The sequence below is a fragment of the Zootoca vivipara genome, chromosome 16 (assembly GCF_963506605.1).
Source record: "Zootoca vivipara chromosome 16, rZooViv1.1, whole genome shotgun sequence".
Lineage (NCBI taxonomy): Eukaryota > Metazoa > Chordata > Lepidosauria > Squamata > Lacertidae > Zootoca > Zootoca vivipara.
The window spans coordinates 28,703,039-28,723,376 of record NC_083291.1 but is presented as its reverse complement, the minus strand read 5'-3'; the positions used below and the strand labels follow the sequence as shown (position 1 = coordinate 28,723,376).

At 44.9% G+C, this 20,338-nt stretch overlaps 3 protein-coding genes across 4 annotated transcripts in view; 2 read left to right on the top strand and 1 right to left on the bottom strand.

Moving 5' to 3' along the window:
* The window catches only part of KPNA1 (karyopherin subunit alpha 1), a 37,362-nt gene extending 33,969 nt beyond the window's left edge, over nucleotides 1–3,393 (bottom strand). The window contains exon 1 of the mRNA XM_035140832.2: nucleotides 3,256–3,393. The gene's annotated coding sequence lies outside the window, so the exon portion shown is untranslated. The remainder of the gene's footprint in view (nucleotides 1–3,255) is intronic.
* Nucleotides 3,394–3,579: 186 nt separating this feature from the next.
* Nucleotides 3,580–7,541, top strand: LOC118097782 (negative elongation factor B-like). The gene has a single exon (XM_035141013.2). The coding sequence runs from the start codon at nucleotides 3,927–3,929 to the stop codon at nucleotides 5,661–5,663; it is 1,737 nt and encodes a 578-aa protein (XP_034996904.2). The 5' UTR covers nucleotides 3,580–3,926; the 3' UTR covers nucleotides 5,664–7,541.
* A 56-nt stretch (nucleotides 7,542–7,597) lies between these two features.
* Nucleotides 7,598–20,322, top strand: FBXO40 (F-box protein 40). Of its 2 annotated transcripts, XM_035140877.2 has the most exons (4): nucleotides 7,599–7,751; nucleotides 14,993–15,022; nucleotides 15,929–17,821; nucleotides 19,269–20,322. In XM_035140877.2, the coding sequence occupies exons 1-4, from the start codon at nucleotides 7,743–7,745 to the stop codon at nucleotides 19,488–19,490; spliced, it is 2,154 nt and encodes a 717-aa protein (XP_034996768.2). In that variant the 5' UTR covers nucleotides 7,599–7,742; the 3' UTR covers nucleotides 19,491–20,322. The 2 variants fall into 2 exon arrangements, with proteins under 2 accessions (XP_034996769.2, XP_034996768.2); XM_035140878.2 differs by lacking the exon at nucleotides 14,993–15,022 and having other exon boundaries at nucleotides 7,598–7,751.
* The last annotated feature ends 16 nt before the right edge of the window (nucleotides 20,323–20,338 follow it).

The following is a 20,338-nucleotide window of genomic DNA, read 5'->3' as shown; positions in this document are numbered from 1 at the left end:
CAATATAATTCAATTCCCTTCTAATTTCTGGCACAGTTTATGTCTGAACACCCTAACAGAATGTGTGGTTCAACTGGTACAGTATAAAACAGCTAGTGATCCCATTACTACATTGGAACATACATGCCTGATATCATTTAGCCTTTGGACATAGCTATCAAAGATTTGTCTATCCTACCCTTAGTAGTCTAACACACTGCTGATTCATATTATGACTGGGATATACTGTACCACCTTGCTATAATCCTGGGAAAAAAGATTTACCTAAAGTTGTTTGAGGAAGAAACCTTTGGATCTGAAGACTAGCCACCTCCACCTCAATTTGTGTTTCTCTGTCCTGAAACAATCAAACTACATAGGATGGTGAGGGACCCTGACAGGTTATATGACCAAGATAGTTCTTTTTGATTAGATAAATTGTTTGTCAATAAGTCTGCAAACTCAGTAAGGCTCTACAGACATTAGCCAAGTCATGAAGCTGTATATACTGATAACATATTTTAATTTAACTTTGACCTCCCTCTTTACAAGATGCATGTCCTTCATCAGTTTTTTAAAAACCTTGCAACTATTTCCCCCCAATAATTTTAAAGAATCTACAACCCAAACAGGTCTAAAATAGGCTTATCCTAAAAAGGTGGAAACTGGTAAGATTCCAGAATTTTACACTACCTACCTCAGTCAGATTGTCAAGGCTTAGACAATGTAAGCATAGCTTGAATTGTTTGGCACCTACTTTTGTGCTTCTTTTCCAGAGAAAACCCATAATTCTATAAAGAACAATTTGTTAGAGCATTACTCCTGTACAAACCCCCCCCCCCTTTATGTGGAAAATGTCAGGATATAAAATATGTGGCACCCATATCCTGAGCTTTTCTTCACCCTCGCTAATAGCTTCTGCCAGTCACTCAACGATTCATTGTAACTACTGCTTAGGGAATAAATATATAAATTTGGGCAAAATACTAATTTTCCCTGGTTGCACCCTCATCAACTATGACACATTTGTATTTCCCCAGTCTGTCATATCCTTTTAAACTGAGTACATCAATACAATATGTTTAATCAAGTCCCTATACAATTACAACCCCAAAATGTTTCAAAGTCTTTACCATTCCTTCCCATTTGTATTGGAAATGTGATATTAACAATGCAGTTCTATGTCTACTTTATGTTTTATTATATTGCTCTGTAAAATATGTTTTTAATGTAGTAAACCAGCCTGGGATGTTTTGATAGACAGTATATAAATTGAATAAATAATAATAATAAATACTCAGCCCCCATAGACTTAAATGGGACTTACGGTACTTCCAGGTAAGGCCTCCTGAATCTCCCTTTAAATATGTACTGCCAGCATCTCAACCTTTGGACAGTGCACTTTTAACATCTGAACCTTAATTATACAGTATTGTGAAGTTACCCTCTGATGCATAGCTGTCAAGTTTCCCCTTTTCTCGTGAGGAAGACTATTCAGCATAAGGGAATTTGCCTTAAAAAAAGGGAGAACTTGACAGCTATGCTCTGATGTGCTAGCAAAGAAGACTGTGGGTTTGTCACAACAATACTACCACCTGCAAACAAGAGGATTTTCTGGTTTATCTGCCCCATTTTGGGGCTTCTGTATTATTGACTCCTCCCCTACGGCTTGTGCATAAGGTTCCACTGTCAATGCAAAAAATAAATATAAAAATGTAGACCTCTAACCTATCCTAAAGTCACAAGACATATGGTTCGATCCCTTCCCATGACTAGTTTTCTATGCTTTGGGCCCTGACACTAGATAAGGGGGTGGAGGAGGGTACTAGAAAAGGGGGTGGAGGAGGGTACTAGAAAAGGGTGTGTCTCCACTACCAATTAGAAACAAGGGAAATATACCCAAAATAAGAAAAGGAAAATGGAGTCTTAACTATTCCAACAGGTAGAACTTAATACTTGAAATGCACAGGTTCAATCTCCAAATCAAAGGGTTTCACTAACACAGCCTCTCTGCCTTGGACAGAGCCCACTAGCCTAACAGTATGAAAGCTCCCCACATCTCTACACACGGATCCTGAGAAGTTCAGGAGACTGTCTGAAGAGCTCAGCAGAAGCAAGTCACGGTTTTCTTATAGGAGATCCTCTCCCTTTACAACCTAAACGATTTCCATGCAGTAGGGGTGCTGGGAAAGGGCCTTTGCCCTGTTCCCCCAGAAGCCCTAAAGAGAGACGCTCGCCACCAGTCGCAGAAAAGCATCACTAATGTTTTGGTCATCACTCTTATTTATTAAATCTGTATACCACCCCTCATCCAAAGATCTCAAGGTGGTTCACAAAAACGACAACAACACAAAATGAGAAAATAAAACATCTAATAAAAAATACAATAACAAAACAAATCTGGGATAGCTCAGCTGAGGCAGAGCATGAGGCTCTTGATCTCAGGGTTGCGGGTTACAGCAGAATCTTCCTAATTATTGTGATCAGAGGGATGGTACAGGAAAGTACTTTTTAAAGAGATGACCATAATTTTCATGGCCTCTTGTGAGCTTCCAGAAGCATCCAACTGGCTATTTCTTCAGAGGCTTGATGGGCTGCTGGCAGGATCCAGCAATGATCAGAATGGCTCAGTAGGTACAGCATGAGACTCTTAATCTCAGGGTCATGGGTTTGAGCCCCACACTGGGCCAAAGATTCCTGCCTTTAAGGGGGTTGGACTAGATGACCCTCGTGTGGTCCCTTTCCCCACTCTACCATTCTAAGAAGCCTATAACACCCCGCCCCCATAAACACTTTTATGAAGGACTGGATAGACCAATGGTCAGATCTCGCAGCTTAAAAAAAGCATCTCCGGGTGAGCGGTTCCATAATACCCTCGCGGGCCAAGCAAGGGCAACGTACCCACCCCCAAAAGACCCCTGAAAATGGGGAGAAGTGGAAGCAGCAGCTCCCTGACACTTCCCCCGCCGCTGCGCCCATGGCGCCTGCCTGCCTGCCCCCGCACCCTTTCCCACAGCCACTTCCGACACGCGTCTCCCCACCGCTGTCAAACACACACGCCCCTTTCAGAAGACCCTCGCGGTTGACGACTCGTGTCTCCCGTCAAAAAAGGCCCTTCGCTTCCACAGGCAGACAGGCAAAGCGTACGTATATACATATATACACACACCCTCCTTCCCCTTAGGGCCTGGCCGTGGCGCCGGGGACCCAACAGCCGCGGGGCTCCGAGGGGGACACCTCCTCGCGCTCCCTAGCCCAAGCCCCGAGTCCCGGTACCTGCAAGTGAGGCCGGCTAAGCAGCCGGCGGACCCCGCGACGTCAAGGTCCTGTCTGGGCCCCCGAGGCGCGCGCGCGCGGGCGCCTCTCCCTCCTTTGCGCGGCGAAGCCGGCTGCGAAAGGCCGACCGTGCGCACGCGCCAACCGCGCCGGGGGCCGTTTGGCGCAGCTTCCGGCGGATTCTCCGCCCCTCCTCTTCCGGCTGGCTCTTCCCTTCCCCCTCCCCCAGACGCCGTTGTCCTTCTTCGCCGCCCATAGACTCGTTGGGTTATAGCTCTATGGTCACGTTGTAGCCTTAGAGACCCGGAAGTGGCGCTCTAGGGTTTGTAGAGACGACGGCTGCTCGCTGCTCCTGGAGCGCAGCAAGGCTCCAGAAATTGAATTTGATCGATTGAATTTCCATTCAAATGGATTTCGAAGCGGCTTACGGGCGATAAAGTAGTAGCAGCATAATTTAAGACATAGCAGAGAATCACGAGTTCAGCCAAAATCATACAAAACGATTAACAAATCATCAATAAAACAGTTGCAATCTACGGAACGCTAGGAACAAAACAGCAACTGAAAAATAACCTGAACTTCAGAATTACAACCGAAGTTGTATACTATTATTAACAAAGCAGTATTATCTATAAAACAGCAACCACATTGTAGGAGGAGGGTGCTGCGCCATGTTTGCCGGGCTGCAGGAGCTCGGAGTGGCTAACGGGGAAGACTTGAAGGAGACGCTGACCAACTGCACGGAGCCGCTCAAGGCCATCGAGCAGTTCCAGACAGAAAATGGCATCCTCCTGCCAACTCTTCAGTCCGCCTTGCCATTCCTGGACCTCCACGGCACCCTCAGGCTTGAGTTCCACCAGTCTGTGTTTGAGGAGCTGAGGGAGAAACTGCTGGAGAGGGTCTCGGCCATTGCCTCTGAAGGAAAGGCTGGAGAAAGATACAAGCAGCTGGAAGACCTCCTGGAGAAGAGCTTTCCCTTGGTCAAGGTACCATCAATCCAACCTGTGGTGATGTGTGTCATGCAACACCTGCCCAAGGTGCCAGAAAAAAAGCTGAAGCTGGTGATGACTGACAAGGACCTGTACAAAGCATGTGCCGTGGAGGTGAAGCGTCAGATTTGGCGGGATAACCAGGCCTTGTTTGGTGACGAGGTGTCCCCTCTGCTGAAGCAGTACATCCTGGAGAAGGAGAATGCCTTGTTTAGCGGCAACCTCTCTGTCCTGCACAACTTCTTCAGCCCTACTCCCAAAATGAGGCGCCAAGGAGATGTGGTGCAGAAGCTCACCCAAATGATCGGGAAGAACGTGAAACTCTACGACATGGTGCTGCAGTTCCTGCGGACCTTGTTCCTTCGGACACGCAATGTCCATTACTGCACATTGCGGGCAGAGCTCCTGATGTCACTGCATGACCTAGATATCAGCGAGATCTGCTTGGTTGACCCCTGTCACAAGTTTACCTGGTGCCTGGATGCCTGCATTAGAGAGAGGTTTGTGGACAACAAGCGGGCCCGAGAGCTGCAAGGCTTCCTCGATGGAGCGATGAAAGGGCAAGAGCAAGTCCTGGGGGATTTATCCATGATACTGTGTGATCCATTTGCCATCAACACCTTGGCTCTGAGCACCATCCGCCACCTGCAAGAACTGATTGGGCAGGATATGTTACCTAGGGAAAGCCCCGATCTTCTGCTTCTCCTGAGAATGTTGACACTGGGACAGGGAGCCTGGGACATGATTGACAGTCAGATCTTTAAGGAGCCCAGAATGGAAGTAGACTTGATTACCAAGTTCCTGCCGCTGTTGATGACCTTTGTGGTGGATGACTACACATTTACCGTCGATCAGAAGCTGCCTTTGGAAGGCAAGGGCCCAGCACCTTACCCCACCACAATCCCAGATATATTACCCAAATTTATGCAAGAGCACTGGATTGCCTGCCAGATTGGGCTCTACTACGTGCTTCACATCACCAAGCAGAGGAACAAGAACGCTCTTCTCCGGCTGCTCCCCACGCTTGGGGAGACATTCAGTGATCTGGCCTTCAGTGACATCTTCCTGCACCTGCTCACCAGCAACCTCACTCTCCTCAGTGACGAGTTCACTCAAGAGGAGTTCTGCACTAGCCTTTTTGATAACTTCTTCCTCACCGCCTGCTTGAGGAAGGAGAATGTACATAGACACATGCTGAGGCTCCTGCTTCACCTCCACCACAAGGTGACACCTGCCAAGTTAGAGTCCCTGCTGAAGTCACTGGAGCCTCCCAAGGACAGTGGAGAAGCCTTGAAGGAGCTTTACAACCAGCTCAGCAAAAAACTGGAACTCCGCAAGCCCAGCCCTGTCCAGGGCGCAGCCGACACACCCACTGTGGACTTGCCCCTGCCAGCAGTGGCCCCGCCGACCTCACTCTAGGCTGTGCTCCCCCTGAGCCTGTAGAACAAAGTTTCTTGTGTTAATCTCACAGCAGAGACTAGACCCACGTCTTGATTCCTGATACAAACCAGTCATAATCTTTTACCTGTCTTTCGGACTTGGGTTGCCTCATCTCATCTGGTCTGTTTCCCTAGAAGACAGCTCTGCCCTCAAGAGTGGTCTTCTGGGGCAAATTTGATATAGCTGTTATTAAAAAAAGAAAACTGCCTTTAGTCTCCGTCTGGGAAACAGGTGGGGTATAAATATAATAGTAACAATAATAATGAATTAGTTTTATGGGGGATAGGAAACTGACCATCTATGTACGGTTTTTTTTAAATAAAAAAACAACCTAAGTTATTTTAGATGTTCGCATATAGAGAAGCCTAGTAATTTAATGAGAATGAATTATTTGTGAAGCTTGGCTTTTTTAGCGAGGACACTGAAATAATGTTTCAGTGGCTGCCAAAACAACAAGAACAACAACACCATTAACAGAATAACTAAAAAGAATAAACTAAAAAAATGAAAGTACATGGTACAACATGTAAATTACGGTACGTATGGAATTTACTTCTCAAAGGGTTGGATTCATATAATCGTAGAATGTTAGAGTTAGAAGAGATCCATGGAAAATTTACACAAAATTGCCATTCTGTTGTTTTTAAATTCTTCCTTTGATGAAAATATTCCTGGTTCTTTAAGAATTTGCAAGCCCCAAAGGGATACGGTGGTTTTTGCAATAATTTTTCGGTTCTTTGCATGAGTTTCTAATTTCATGTTTTTCATAAATGTTGACATTTATCCTAAATAACTGAGTCACTAGGTGTATTCATCATAGAATTGTAGAGTTGGAAGGGATGGGTCATCTAATCTAACCTCCCGCAATGCAGGAATCTCAACACATGGTCCCCCATCCAATTTGAGACTATGCCACCCCCTGCTTACGGTAGCTTTGCAAATGTGCTTGCAAGTGGCTGCAGAAAGCACATGAGGAGCTGCTTGGGGCTGAACAAGGTGGGCAGGTGGGTAAGTGCTGTGGCCCTGGAACTTCTTCCTGCTCATGGAAGCACATTAAAATCTTTATGCTACATATGTAGAGGCTGATAATGTTTTGCCATGAGTGTATTGCTCACACTGGCTTAATTCAGACAACTCTAATGAACTAATTACATTATTAGTAACACACATATCAGCTGAAAGTCTTCAAGGTGGCAACAAGACAAAACAACATTACAAAATGATACATGCTCTCCCCTATAATACTTGTTCAGTGCTAATTATACGGTAATTTGCCACCATGACCCCTCAGTCGGCAAATTACTTCTACTCCAAACTAGACTCAGAAACATCCTCCAACCATAGTTTTGAATTCTGGTTAGTGTTTCCCATTTTGGATCTCGTAGCAAACTATGGACATGTCAAAGACCTGGAGAAGGAAGTTGCCCGGAAGCCCGCAGTTCGTTGTCAGGCTATGACGGAAGGTTTATCTTAATTGTGCCACTCTTTGCTACTCACTACACAAGTTATCTTAATGTTGCAGAGATTGTGGAAGTCATCAGTATTTTTACATTTTCAGTGCAGAAAACCCTGCATCGGATGAAGAGATACTCATTAGCTTTAATGCAAAAGGGAGAGTGGGGAATAAATAAAGTCAGAGTATTTCATATAGGCAGCATGAGGAGGAAGATGCTGAAGGGGTATAAAACTTATTTCCTCAGTAAGAAAGATGACTTCGTTGTAAAGCATATGCCATGCAGAGAATGTTATTGTACTGATATGTGAATCAGCTGTTCTGCTCAAGCTCTGTTAAACAGCACAGCATCAATGACAGTTAAAATAAATATTGTGGAAGGGCAACATTCTGTAAATTGAACCATGCTGCCGAGTGCACCAGTTTTATTTTTAACAGCTGAGGCCACTTGTGTGCATTTCAGGGTTTTTTTTACCTCCCCTACCGCCTCAGATTTCCTCCTCCTTCATTCTGCTGCTCCCACCCATCTCTGCTCCACCACATTTCAACTCAGCTTGAAAAACCCAAGAGACCATTTATTTGGGGTACAGAAAAAAAGAGCCTGCATGCTGAGGGTAAGGCTTTAAAACGAAAACCTGTTTTGGAATCAAAGCTGAAAGGTGAATGCTATATTATCATGCCAGAGTTAGGAATGAAAAACATTAACATGTATAATTAAGGGGGGGGGAGTGTGTCACAGCCAATTATGCAGAGTGTTTAAAGTACTGATGAATGATGTTAGACTCTCATCTTGACATTCTTCCATCAGCTCTGTTAAATTGGGAATGCTGAGCTGAGGTGCTGAGCTCCCTGAGCTCCAGTTTCCCCATGTTTGTGCAGGATTGCAGCTTTAGTCTTTATTGCTTCTTTGCATTCCGAAAGACAGTGAGATCAATTGGAGGCTGTCACCTTCAATGCCAGGACTCATCCTTGCAAAATATGAACTAATAATGAAGGAGGAGGCTCTGAGCAGGTGCAGAGTTCATTTTTCCTTTCTACTTAAATAAACACAGGTTGCTCTCATGCGCATCTAGAACTGGAGGACGGGCTTCTAGGTTAGAGAGTAGTTTCAGAAAGCTAGCACTAAAGAGCTCGGCTATTTATATCCTAAATTTGTGATCAAGGTCAGTTCAAAAAAACAAGCATGTATCCCTTTTGAGATGACTAGTCTCTGAAATCAGTTACAGTGGGGCAGATCTGAAACTTCAGAGCAGAATTAGCTGAGGTTTATAGCCATCTAACCACGAGAGTGGCTCTAATCAGGAATTTTCAGCAGGTTCTGTGAAACAGGAGTCAAGGGAAGAGCTTTGAGATGTTTAAAAAAATGAATTTAGAAGATGGAAGCACAAACGATAACACAGAGCTGACAATTTTATCACTAATATTGCAAAAAATGCCACGTGGTTTTGACATGAAAATCCTTATAAAATGTAATTGATACTGCCCAAATCAGTGGCTCTCAAGCCCTTCCCCCTGCCCCCCCCCCGGCATAGCCAAGATAAGGCTCTTGTAACCTCTTATTTTCTTCAAGGATCAATTTATCTGTAGTTTGTCCATAGCTAACTCCCAGGATAGGAAACTACATTGAAAGCTTTAAAAACATTTTTATGCTTCCCTTCACTTAAAAAATGTCCAGGGCAGTTTCCAATAGCTCATTAAACACAATAAAACACCAATAATCAATATAAAGTGGCCACAGCAGTGACATTTTTCTGTGATGGCTTTGAACACATCTCAGAGTAATCAATACTATTCCGCTGTGCTCTGCTGAAATGAGCAGGAAGGTTCTGCCTTCCAGCCAAGGGTGATTAGTTGTGTTGTGGCTTTTTATTTTTATTTTGTAAACTGGCGTCCTGCCCTCCCTCCCAGAGCAGCAAATGTCAAAATGTTAAAACAGTACAATTTAAAAAACCAACAGATTTAACACATTAAAAAAACTACAGTGGTACCTCAACATACGAACGACTCGACAACCGAATTTTTCGACTTACAAATGGGGCAAATGGCCGCACGCTTACGAATTTCTTGACATCCGAACGGAAACCGCGGCAGTTTTAGATAGGTTTTTTTTTCAACTTGTGAATTTTTAGATGGGGTTACTTTGACTTACAAATTTTTCCGTTTCCAATGAATTCTTATGGGAAATCGCATTTCCAATGGCACTTTTCGACTTACGAATTTTTCGACCTACGAGGGTGCCTTCAGAATGGATTAAATTCGTAAGTCGAGGCACCACTGTAATTAGAACATCTAAAAGCAGACTCATACCCTCATATGTACTTTATTAGTTTCACTGTTGCCATGACCAGTATCTATCAACCATCAGATGCCTGCGTAAACAGGAATGTTTGGAAATTTCTCTTAAAAGTCAATAACATAGGAGACAGGCGCACCTTATCAGGGATCTGGTTTCACAAACAGGGACCCACCACTGAGAAGGCCCTTCTCAATCAGGCAGCTTCCAGACAACAGTGGTGCTCGAGATAGTTGATATGGGGGGAGCTGCTCCTTTGGGTACCTGGGTCCCAATCCATTTAGGCTGCCCCACTTACCAACTTAACAGCCACATTCTGCACAAGCTGTAACCTCTGGGTCATCTTCAAGGGCAACCCCAGGTAGAGAACTTTGCAGTAGTCTAAGCCAGAGGCCACCATAGCAAGGACATAGAGGCCAAGCCATCCCAGTCCAGGAAAGGCCAGTGACAAGTTGGAATTCAGTACTCCCAGATGACAAACCTGTTATTTCAGGGGAAATGTACAGGTTGTACATCCATTTCCCAGACACCCACCAACAGTGTAAGCCCTCAGCCAGCCCTTTCCTCCTTCCAGACACTGGTCTAACATCTTCACAGTCTCTCCTGATTCAGATGGTATGAAGAGACAGAGCTATGTGTCTTCAGCATACTGATGGATTATGGTCCAGATTCCTGGCTAACAGTTCCCAACAGACTCGCATAGATGTTCAATGGCATAGGAGATGGGAGAGACTCTTGCAAGACCCCACAGCTCAAAAGCTTCAGGGCCGAGCAACCATCTCTTCCTCCTCCTCCTCTTTCCTGGGACAACCCTGCAAATAGGAGGGGAACCACTGTACTACACTGCCTCCAAGTCCTATTCCTTAAAGTCGTTATGAAAGGAAACCACAGTCACTGGTGTCAAAAGTCATTTGGGGCTGATAACTCCTGATCTCCCAATTTACTGGCTGGTTCCAATGTGAAGCTAAACTAGTGGTTTCCAGGTGGGGGGGTACTGCCCCCTGGGAGCAGTAGAATTATCTGGGGGCGCGCTAAGACACAAGGGGCTGCCAGGGAGGCACTAGAAGTGTAAATGATGATCAGACTTTGAAGAGCTGGTATGACACTGGATCAAATCTACCAGTTTCGCTGAATTAATTAAGCTAAATAGTTTTAGTTGGATTTTGAATAAATGTGGCAATTAATTGTTACTCTTTTGAATTCCTTAATGGGCTGCACTTTTCTGAATAATGCTTTTTATAGGGTGGAGTTCACTGGGGATGAGATTACGGAACCAAGCAAACAGTGTCCCACAAAATTTGGGAACCAGTGAGCTAAACCCAGTGCTTTCCCCCCCATTATAAGAAAAACTGCTCCCTTTTCCTTATGGGGTATTCCAGAGCCTATATAGAGTCCTTAAGTGGGTTCCCTATCGGAAGGAGAAAACAGAGGCCAACCAGAGTATATTGAGAAGCAAAGCAGCTAGTAAGCCTGATCTTTATTAAAGGAACTGTTGCAACAGGGTCCCCACTCACCACACACAGGAGGGAGGAGAAACCCTGAACAATGGTGTGCAAGCCCTTACCGTACATAGACTTTTGAAACAGCCCACCCTGTAGCCCAAGACCACCGCCCAAAACATCATTCATACATCACAGAAGGAGGTGGTCTACTCTACAGCAGAAATCCTGTCTGCCAGGATACCTGATAATGGTCGCTGATTGCATTAACTGGGCAGTCTGGCCATTCTTTTGTGATGGTTAATACTTTAGTTCCTTCAGTCCAGGTAATAGGCTCACCCTATTCATACACAAATACACCCCTTAAGACAGGATTTGCAAGCAAAAAGACAATGGGAAGGCTTTCCCCATTTGCCTCTCTTACTGCAGAGGAATAAAATAAAAAAAATTCCTTCAGTAGAACTGCAGAGGAATATTTGAGGTCCTTGGGAGAGTCAAAATGGCTACAGGATTGCTCTCCCGTACTATTTCAGACACATGGTTCATATATTTAGATACGGTATGTGTGCATTTATGAATATTTATTATATATTTGAGACATTAAAATTCTTATAACACCCCAGAAAAAAGATGCCTGAATGCACTTCGCCCAGAAGACCTACCCCGGATCTCTTCAAGCTCCTCAGAGGCCAGAGGCTTGTTGAGGCTGCTCAGCTGAGATGCAGAGAAGCTTTTGCACCTCAGCTGAGCAGCTTAATGGAGTGGGGACCTGCTCAGGTGAGGCACAGCTTTCCCCTGTGTTTGGCTGTTAGCCAGGAGGCTGAAGAGCCTCAGCAAAGCCTTGCTGTGCCTCCTGCTCATGAGGAGACCTTTTCCAGAACCCATGGAGGATGTCCCTTCAGGTTCTAGGGAGGGTCTTCTTGTGAGGCGGAGGTGCAGCGGGGCTTTTGCTGAGGCTGGTCAAGTCTCCCCCCATGCCTCCAGGGCCCACCTGAGGTGCCAGAATGCCATTGTGGTGCATTCTGTCTGGAAGAAGCCCTGGCTAAACCATAGGTTAGCATGAGTCCTAGCAGGCGTCTTGCACTTCCTTTCCACCGCCATCACCTGCCCCCTAAGAAACTGGCTTGTTTCAGTCAAGCTAAATAACTTTAAAAATGGTCCTTCTGTTGAATGACGGATTGCCCCATGTAGGGCATTCAGACTGCCCTTATTTGGGTTATCTGTCTTTTGCTCCAACCCTCGTAATGGTCAAGTGCTCCCGATACATGCATAGTTTTTGTGCTATGTAACCACACTGACATTCTGCAAGTCATCGCTGCAGCTATTTTTAGGGATTGTGTGCATCCAAAATACTCCCAAGAATCAGAGCAACAGAGGTCTGGCTGTGACAGACAAACAGACGAATGCTTTTACTGTTGTTCATCAGGAAGGCTGTTGCTGCATATTTGTACTAAAAGTTCTGCAGAAGGAAGGCAATGCCTTCTGAACAATAACTGTACATTGCTGAAGAACTGTCAGCTGAGATCAACTCAGTCGTACATCTTTCACTGTAGTTTACAAGTAACAGATGCTAGCAGAGAGGGTACAAGAAAGCTCAGCATGGACAATGGAATATAGAGCAATTTTCTTCACATTTGTTACTTTCTGGGTTGTTGATGACCTGTGGCGCTGAAGTAATGGTGCATATTGTTATAAGAAAAAATCCTATAATTCCCTTATGGGGTATCTAGAGCCTGTATAGAGTCCCTCAGGAGATCTCTATCAGCTGGAGAGAAAGCAGAGGCCAGCCAGAGTATATTGAAAGCAAAGAGGCTAGCAAGCCTGATCTTTATTAAAGGATCTTTATTAAACTGTTGCAACAGGGTCCCCACTCACCACACACAGGAGGGAGGAGAACCCCGAACAGTGGTGCACAAGCCCCTAGTCAGTGATGGCCAAACTTGGCCCTCCAGCTGTTTTTGACTACAATGCCCATCATCCCTGACCACTGGTCCTGTTAGCTAGGGATGATGGGAGTTGTAGTCCAAAAACAGCCGGAGGGCCAAGTTTGGCCATCACTGCCCTAGATAGGCTTTTGAAATTGCCCACCCTGTACACCCCCACCCCAAAACATCATACATACCTCACAGAAGAAGGTGGCCTCCAGCAGAAATTTGAGAGTGTTGCTTCTCTCCTGTCTGCTAGGCTACTTGATAATGCTTACCTTACTTGATTGCATTTTCTGGGTAGCCTGGCCATCCCTTTGAGACGGTAAGTACTTTAGTTCCTGAATCGCTTACACATATTGATAGTTTGCTCAGCTTAACAGATGCTTGCCAGACTGTATTTGAAAACGGAGGTGTAAGCTCCTACAGTCCAAAGACAATTGGAAAGCTTTCCCATATCTTTCCTCCTTGCAGAGAAATATTTGAGGTCAGTTTGGGAGAGTCAAAATGGCTTCAGGATTGTTCTCCTGTGCTATTTCAGACATGTGGTTTATATACTTATGTATGTGTTTGCCTTGTACATTTATGAACATTTATTCTATATCTGAGACCTTAAAATTCTTATAACAATGTAGCATGTATGCAGTACTTCAGAGTTGTCTTACATGGAGGAACAGCCTTGCAAGATAAGCCAGTTATTATCTTTGTACAATAGGCAAAAGCCTGAGGCCCAAAGTATTACCGTATTATTCCGTGTATAAGACGATGGGTTTTTATTCTAAAAAAATGATAAAAATTGGGCGTCATCTTATACATGGATAGTGCAGAGGGGGGACGGGTGATAGGTGCTACCCGCGAGCAGGAGATTGTCAGTGGCGATTGGGCGGGTGATTGGTGGCTGCGGCAAGGCCTGGTAGCGATTGGCTGCTGCTGCAGCTATTGAGCGAGCGATTGGTGGCTGCTGGCGGCGAGCGGGCAGGCGATTGGTGGTTTCTGCGAGGTGTGCGATTGGCAGCCGCGGTCAGGCGGGTGAGCAATTGTCGGCAATTACGCCCCCCCCCCATTGCTGAACAACTCTGGGCAATCTCTCCCCCCCATTTCCTTAATTTGGGGTCCCAAAAATAGGGGTTGTCTTATACATGGGGGCATGTTATACACATAAAAATACAGTACATGTTACAGGGAAATGTATAGGGGCTGCCAAACATTGTGCTAATCTACACAAAAAAAACCCTAGCTTCTCCCAGGCAATGTGCTGTGGTTCAAAAGTCACGTGAAAGTTTTATGTTGGCATTTATCTGTCCTCGAAAGTGAGCAGCCAGTTAAAAAAGGAGTGTGGGTGGAGAAGCACTAAGTGCACCACATATTTCTTCAGCTATACTTTGGGAGATCTGAGGCACTGGGAAGATGAACATTATGACCCCATTTCAATCTGGTTTCTGGCCTGTGTTTGGTACTCCAACTGCTTCGGACACCCTTGTGGATAGCCTACAGAGGGAGTGTGCTATTGTCAACTGTCCTGGAACTCGAAGTGTTTTTATTGAATGGTTTGTTACTTTTATATCCTAAAAAAAAGTTAGATAAAAAACAAAAAATACTGCTAATACACATGGTAAATTAAACACTTAACGAAGTCAGAATAACAGGAAAATACTTTCTGCATGTGCTACCAAGAAGCATTGCTGCCCTCATCACTTATAGGCTCAAAGTAGATACAAACAACCCTTTGGCCACAAATCTGCACCTGACACGCGATAAACATCCTCCAGACTATTTGACAAAACAATACAGGAGAACAAGCAACCTGCGACAGTTTGGGTCGGTCATTTGCGCTGCTCTGGTTTTGCCGGAAGCGGCTTAGTCATGCTGGCCACATGACCCTGAAAAGCTGTCTGCGGACAAACGTCGGCTCCCTCGGCCTATAGAGCGAGATGAGCGCCACAACCCCAGAGTCATTCGCGACTGGACTTAACTGTCAGGGGTCCTTTTTACTGAAATGGGCACCTGCATTCACTGAATTACACTGGAAGTAAAAAAGCAGTCTAGTGAAGACATTTCCCCCAATGATGGGGCATGCCTCCTACACCATATAGGTTCTGTATTCTGCTTTGGAATGGAATGGTTGAACTGCAAGGCTGTACAGTACTTAGATCACAACTATTTGATACTTTTGTGAAGCCTTTTCATTTTTCTTGCAGGGATACCAAAGGCAACCAACTGCAGCTATGGTAAGAGAAGAGATTGTTTTGTCGTGCAATGCATTCAATGAACTGGTCAATTCCATTCTTACAGCACACCATTAATTGTTCTAGGCCGAGGGTGCTAACTTTTTCTTTTTCTTTTTGCCCAAGAGACATATTCCTCCTTGGTTGCTATAGTCCATTTTTGGGATAAGAAAAGGCTAAGGAGTGAACCCTACACAAACCCAGGAGCACCTAAGACAGTTGGATGGTGTCTTGTATGCCATCTTCCAGCAAACCCTTCAGCCAAGCTGGTGCCAAATGTATTGCTTGCTGATGTGGTTTAGAAGCTGGTTTTGTTGTCAGGGTAGCCCAGGACCTCCATACATACTGCCCAAGCATACGTCCCAGAGAGGTCACTTTGCTGCTGCTGACGCAGTAGAAACAACTCAGGAGGCAGCAATTCCAGATTACTGGTCTCTGCAACCACAGCAGGCACTGTGATTCTATTTTAGTTTTAACTATTTGTGTTTTTATGTGAACCGCCCTGAGATCTTTTGATGAAGGGTGGTATATAAATCTTAATAATAAAAATACAGTCTTACCTTGGTTTTCGGACAGCTTAGTTCTCGAATGTTTTGGCTCCCGAACGCCACAAACTTGGAAGTGAGTGTTCCCGTTTGCATACATTCTTTGGAACCCAAACGTCCGACGCCGCTTCTGTGGCTTCTGATTGGCTGCAGGAGCTTCCTGCAGCCGATTGGAAGCCGCGCCTTGGTTTTCAAATATTTTCGGAAGTCGAACGGACTTCTGGAATGGATTCCGTTCGAGAACCAAGGTACGACTGTAATAATAAATGCAGAGCTCTTTAAGCCACAAACGTGGACCATGTCCCAGCTTTCCTCAATGCTTTGATGAGTTACTTCTCTTTCTTGTCTCCTCTCGTGCCCGCAGGGCAGAAAGCAACGAGCTTCCTCTGGACTCCACAATCACTGTGAGAAGTGTTTCAACCGGCACTGCCAAGCTCCAGTCGAGCCCACAGTCTCTTGTGTGGTGATCAGTTGCCGGTCTCACTGCGGTGCTGTTTTCCATATGTGTAAAGAGAATGAGCACCAACTCCTGTGTCCGCTAGAGCAAGTCTCATGCCTCAACTCTGTTTATGGCTGCCCTTTCACCATGGCCCGTTTCAAAGTGGCCAAACACCTCAGAGTCTGCCCCGCCAGTATCGTTTCCTGTTCAATGGATTGGAATCGTTGGCCAAACGTGGATTCTGAGGCCGTTCTGCACCAGAACATTATGAAAGAGGAGCCCGGCGAAACATGTTTAGATGCGGCCCTTGCCTTGAGAGATCAGAAAGCTCTTTTTAAGACACTCAGAATGGCTGAGTTTTTCCCAGAATGCATGGAGGCCTGTCCTGTAGATGAAGAAGGGACTGATGATGCTGAGTACTACCTAGGAGAAGGAGCTGGTCAGTCTGAAGCAATTAAGGCTGAGGCAGCTGGGCTCAGCCAGGAAGAGCGTGAGAACATTGCCAAGGACAAAGAAGGGGTCGATTTAGTTGGTTACAAAACCTGGGAAAACATCTTCAGTAAAGAATTCAAAGCGTGCACAGTAACAGGCCAACTGGCCAAAAACGAGGGAAGTGGAACGGAGAGCAAGCCTCTGAAAACAGGACCAACTTCTGGTGGCAATGAGAAAGGAAAGCCACCAGAAGAAGGTAGCAGTGTGGGAGACAGTGAAAAAAACCAAGCCTCTCCTGAAGTGAATTTAGCAGCTGAAAAGACGGGTTTTGCTCCTTGGCAAGATGGAGTTTTGGAGAGGCTAAAAAAAGAGGTTCCTATAGGGGATTATAATATGTATCTGGTGCACCATGGAAAGATGCTAATTCATTTTGGTCAGATGGCTGCTTGCACTCCCAGAGAGAAAGACTTTGTATATGGAAACCTGGAAGTTCAAGAAGTGAAGACTGTAACCACCTTCAGAGTGCCAGTCAGCTATTGTGGCAAAAGAGCACGCCTTGGGGACGCCGTGGCGCATAGAAAGCCAACTAAGAGCGTATCTGTGGATACTTCAGAGTTAGGAGTAAGTCTGGAGGCTCTTCCTAAATCCGATGCAATCAAAACTACACTGCTGTGTGCCTTGGAGAAGGAACTGAAAGGGCACGAGATCTCTGAATCAAAGAGCGTCGATGCTCTCTTCATAGATTTTGGGACGCAAACGTACAACTTCGCTACGGAGCCTTTCGCTTCCACGGCCGTTCTAGCAGACACACTAGATGCTGAAGACCCGCCGAGTCTCCACCTGCAGCTCAGCAGTGAGAGTGTAACCCAAAGGCACAACAAAAGCAACTCTGCTTTCACGTTCTCTTGCAGCCACGTTTTCAGGAGAGACGAGTTTCCTTCGCATTTCAAGAATGTTCATGCCGACATCCAGTCCTGCCTGAATGGATGGTTCCAGCGTCGTTGCCCACTTGCCTACCTGGGATGCACTTTTGTTCAATACCCCTGGCGCCCGGCTGGGCAAAGCTCAAATGTCATCTACAGCCAGCACCTCAAGACATTTGCCCTTAAGCCAGAGGTTGACCCCGTGCTCTCGGAAGCAAAGAAATTTAACTTGAGCAGAAATCGCAGGGGGAAAGAAATGGATGTTCTGAGCAGCCTTCCCCTGGAGATCCTGAAGTACATCGCTGAGTTTTTGGATAGCTACAGCTTGTCTCAGTTGGCTCAGGTGTCGGTGCAGATGAGGGACATCTGTGCTACTCTCCTGCAGGAGAGAGGAATGGTCCTTCTGTTGTGGGAAAAGAAGAGATATTCTCACGGGGGAACTTCTTGGAGAGTCCGCAAAAAGGCAAGTGATGGGGGCATTTGGGAGGGTATGGTGGCATCATCCAAACATTTACATTGGTCTCCGAATTTTGGGTTGGGAGCATCATGGGTTTCTACCAGTATAAAAACCATTTCAGCAATTTTTAGTTAGGCTTTGTTTACACTAGCTAAAGCACTGTGACAAGCAAGGGTTGCATAATATCAGGGTCTGTCCTGGTCTTTTAAAGTTTTAACCGTCACAGAATCACAGAATGGTAGAGTTGGAAGGGACCACAAAGGTCATCTGGTCCAACCCCCTGCCCCCAACATGGGGCTCAAAACCATGATTCTGAGATTAAGAGTTAGCTATATACTGTATTGGAATGTTCCCTGAATATGGAAAGCAAGCATGTTCTTAGTTCTCCAAGAAAACTAAGCCTTGATTCGAAGTAGGAGTCTGCCAAGCATATTGTTCCAGCACGGTAGTGGAAATAGTATGGCCTAACAGAACCTCTGATTTCTGTTGCTTCTCACTCTCTCTCCCCTTCTCACACACATACAGCAGGGAGAATTGTACCTTTAATCAAAGTGGGATGATAAATACAGTATGAGTTTGAGATTTAAATGAAAATGTCAATTTAACAGGGACTCCGCAAACTATATCTAGGCTTATATCGATATCCAAAGGTAAGTGAAAAAGACCAGTTGCTAATAGGTTAGGAAGTTAATAAATTAAATAGACAAAATAATTTATTCTACATAAATTGAATTGTTAATGTACATTCATTCCTAAAGAATAGTACTCCATGCCAAAAGTTTGAAAATGTTTGTTAGGATCCATATCTTAACAAGGAGAATTCAGTTAAATTTCCCTCCTCCTCTCCCCTTTGACTGCATTAGATAGATAATTACATCAAAGTGCTTGAGGGACAAAAGGGATTGGAGAGAAGAGGTCTAACAAGCCAGACTCACAAGATCTTGGGCACCCCTGTGCCATTGATTCTGCTGCTGGCTTGACTCAAAATGCTAAAAGCTGGAGTACAAGCTGCTAGACTATGAACAGCACTTTTGCTGCCTGTTTACCATTTCTGCCACACTGCATTGCTTCACCCCCTTCTCTCTTTCCAGGCCAAGTGGAAGAGATGGAGCAGAACAGCAGTTTTAAACAGGAGTGCTTGTTCATTTTAAACAGGGGGGGGGGTGGTAGCAAGGAGGAAGAGGTGGCAGCAGGAACAGGGTGGAAGGGTTGGAACATCCCAGTGGTGAACCTGTGAGTGAGTGGGCAAGTGGTGGACTGGCTGTTCCAGAGGCCTGGAGTGCTACCAGTTGGTTCAATGATGGGCTACAAGCCTGAAACATTTGGGCAAAATCTTGATGCCCTCTTATGCATGCACCTAGCTTCTTGTAATGGGAAGAGTTGTTTGCAAGATCTTGCACAATTGCAAGGCTGACATTTTCATACTATGTTCCTTGTTTATGCTTCTTGACAGATCTGGAAATTTAGCAGCCTGTTCTCCACAGTTAATAGCTGGCAATTCAGTGACATCCCTTCAATGGCTGCACATTTAAAGACCTGCCCTTTTTATGAGGTGGAGAGCAAGGAGGACCCTGTTTTGCTGCCTAGCCTGTTTTCACCTGAAGAACAGATGCAAGACACTTTGGTCTCCACAGTCAGACACCGCCTAAAGAAACTTCAGAGAAGACTGAATTGATTTTGAGAGAGAGGTTCTTTTGGATCTGGAAGAACTCTATCAGAACTTTAGCGGGTCTCTCTGAAATGGATTTCATATTCTTTATTAGTGTGTCAACAACAACAACAAAATCTTAGCTGTATGCTTTCAGGATAGAATGAAACAGAGGGTGCAATCCAGAATCTTTCAAATAAATGGGAACTTTACTCCTGACTTCAACAGAGTGGTGATTTTAAAAAGAACTCAAGATATTTTCATTTCAACCAGCTTTTTATTCATTGTTGTGTCTTGCTGAAATCTTACTGCTTTTTTTAAAGGGTAGAAGAAGGTGGATTTTAACCTAATGGTTTTGAATGCTCCCTTACAAGGGCAAATGCCTTGAAAGTTGTCTTTAAAATGTTTTAATGAATGAATGAAAAATACAATTGCACCCAAAATCTTAAGGATTGTGACCAGCAGCATGAACAACATAGTGATGAATAATACCTATACATTTTTGTTGCACTGCCTCCCCCACCTTTCAAGGTGAGGTGAAGGAAGAAAAATCTAGCTATCCTTTAGTTTAAAACATATTGGGAATGGAACCTTGAATTAAAAACGGAGAACAAGTAAAATGAAAAGTTTATTTGAAGTTTTCACATTGTCATTTCTTCAGTCACATTTATGGGTTCTGTTCCCTTACAAAGTTTAGAATCTGAAAAGATTTTTGGCAGGAGCCCTCAAAATCTGTGTTCAAATTAGTTCCTTAAAGGTCCACCACAGCAAGGTACATAAGGAATCGTCAGAGCAAGAGCAGCATGGAAGAGACCTGCAGTGGGGAAGGAAAGTGGGTTGCCTATGATTGCACGGAAGACCAGGTTGCACGAAGA

Coding starts and splice junctions, on each gene's coding strand:
- LOC118097782 (XM_035141013.2), top strand. CDS start 3,927: ATGTTTGCCGGGCTGCAGGAGCTCGGAGTGGCTAACGGGGAAGACTTG.
- FBXO40 (XM_035140877.2), top strand. Junction 15,023..15,928: donor GGCAACCAACTGCAGCTATG/GTAAGAGAAGAG, acceptor TCGTGCCCGCAG/GGCAGAAAGCAACGAGCTTC. Junction 17,822..19,268: donor CTTGGAGAGTCCGCAAAAAG/GCAAGTGATGGG, acceptor GCTTCTTGACAG/ATCTGGAAATTTAGCAGCCT.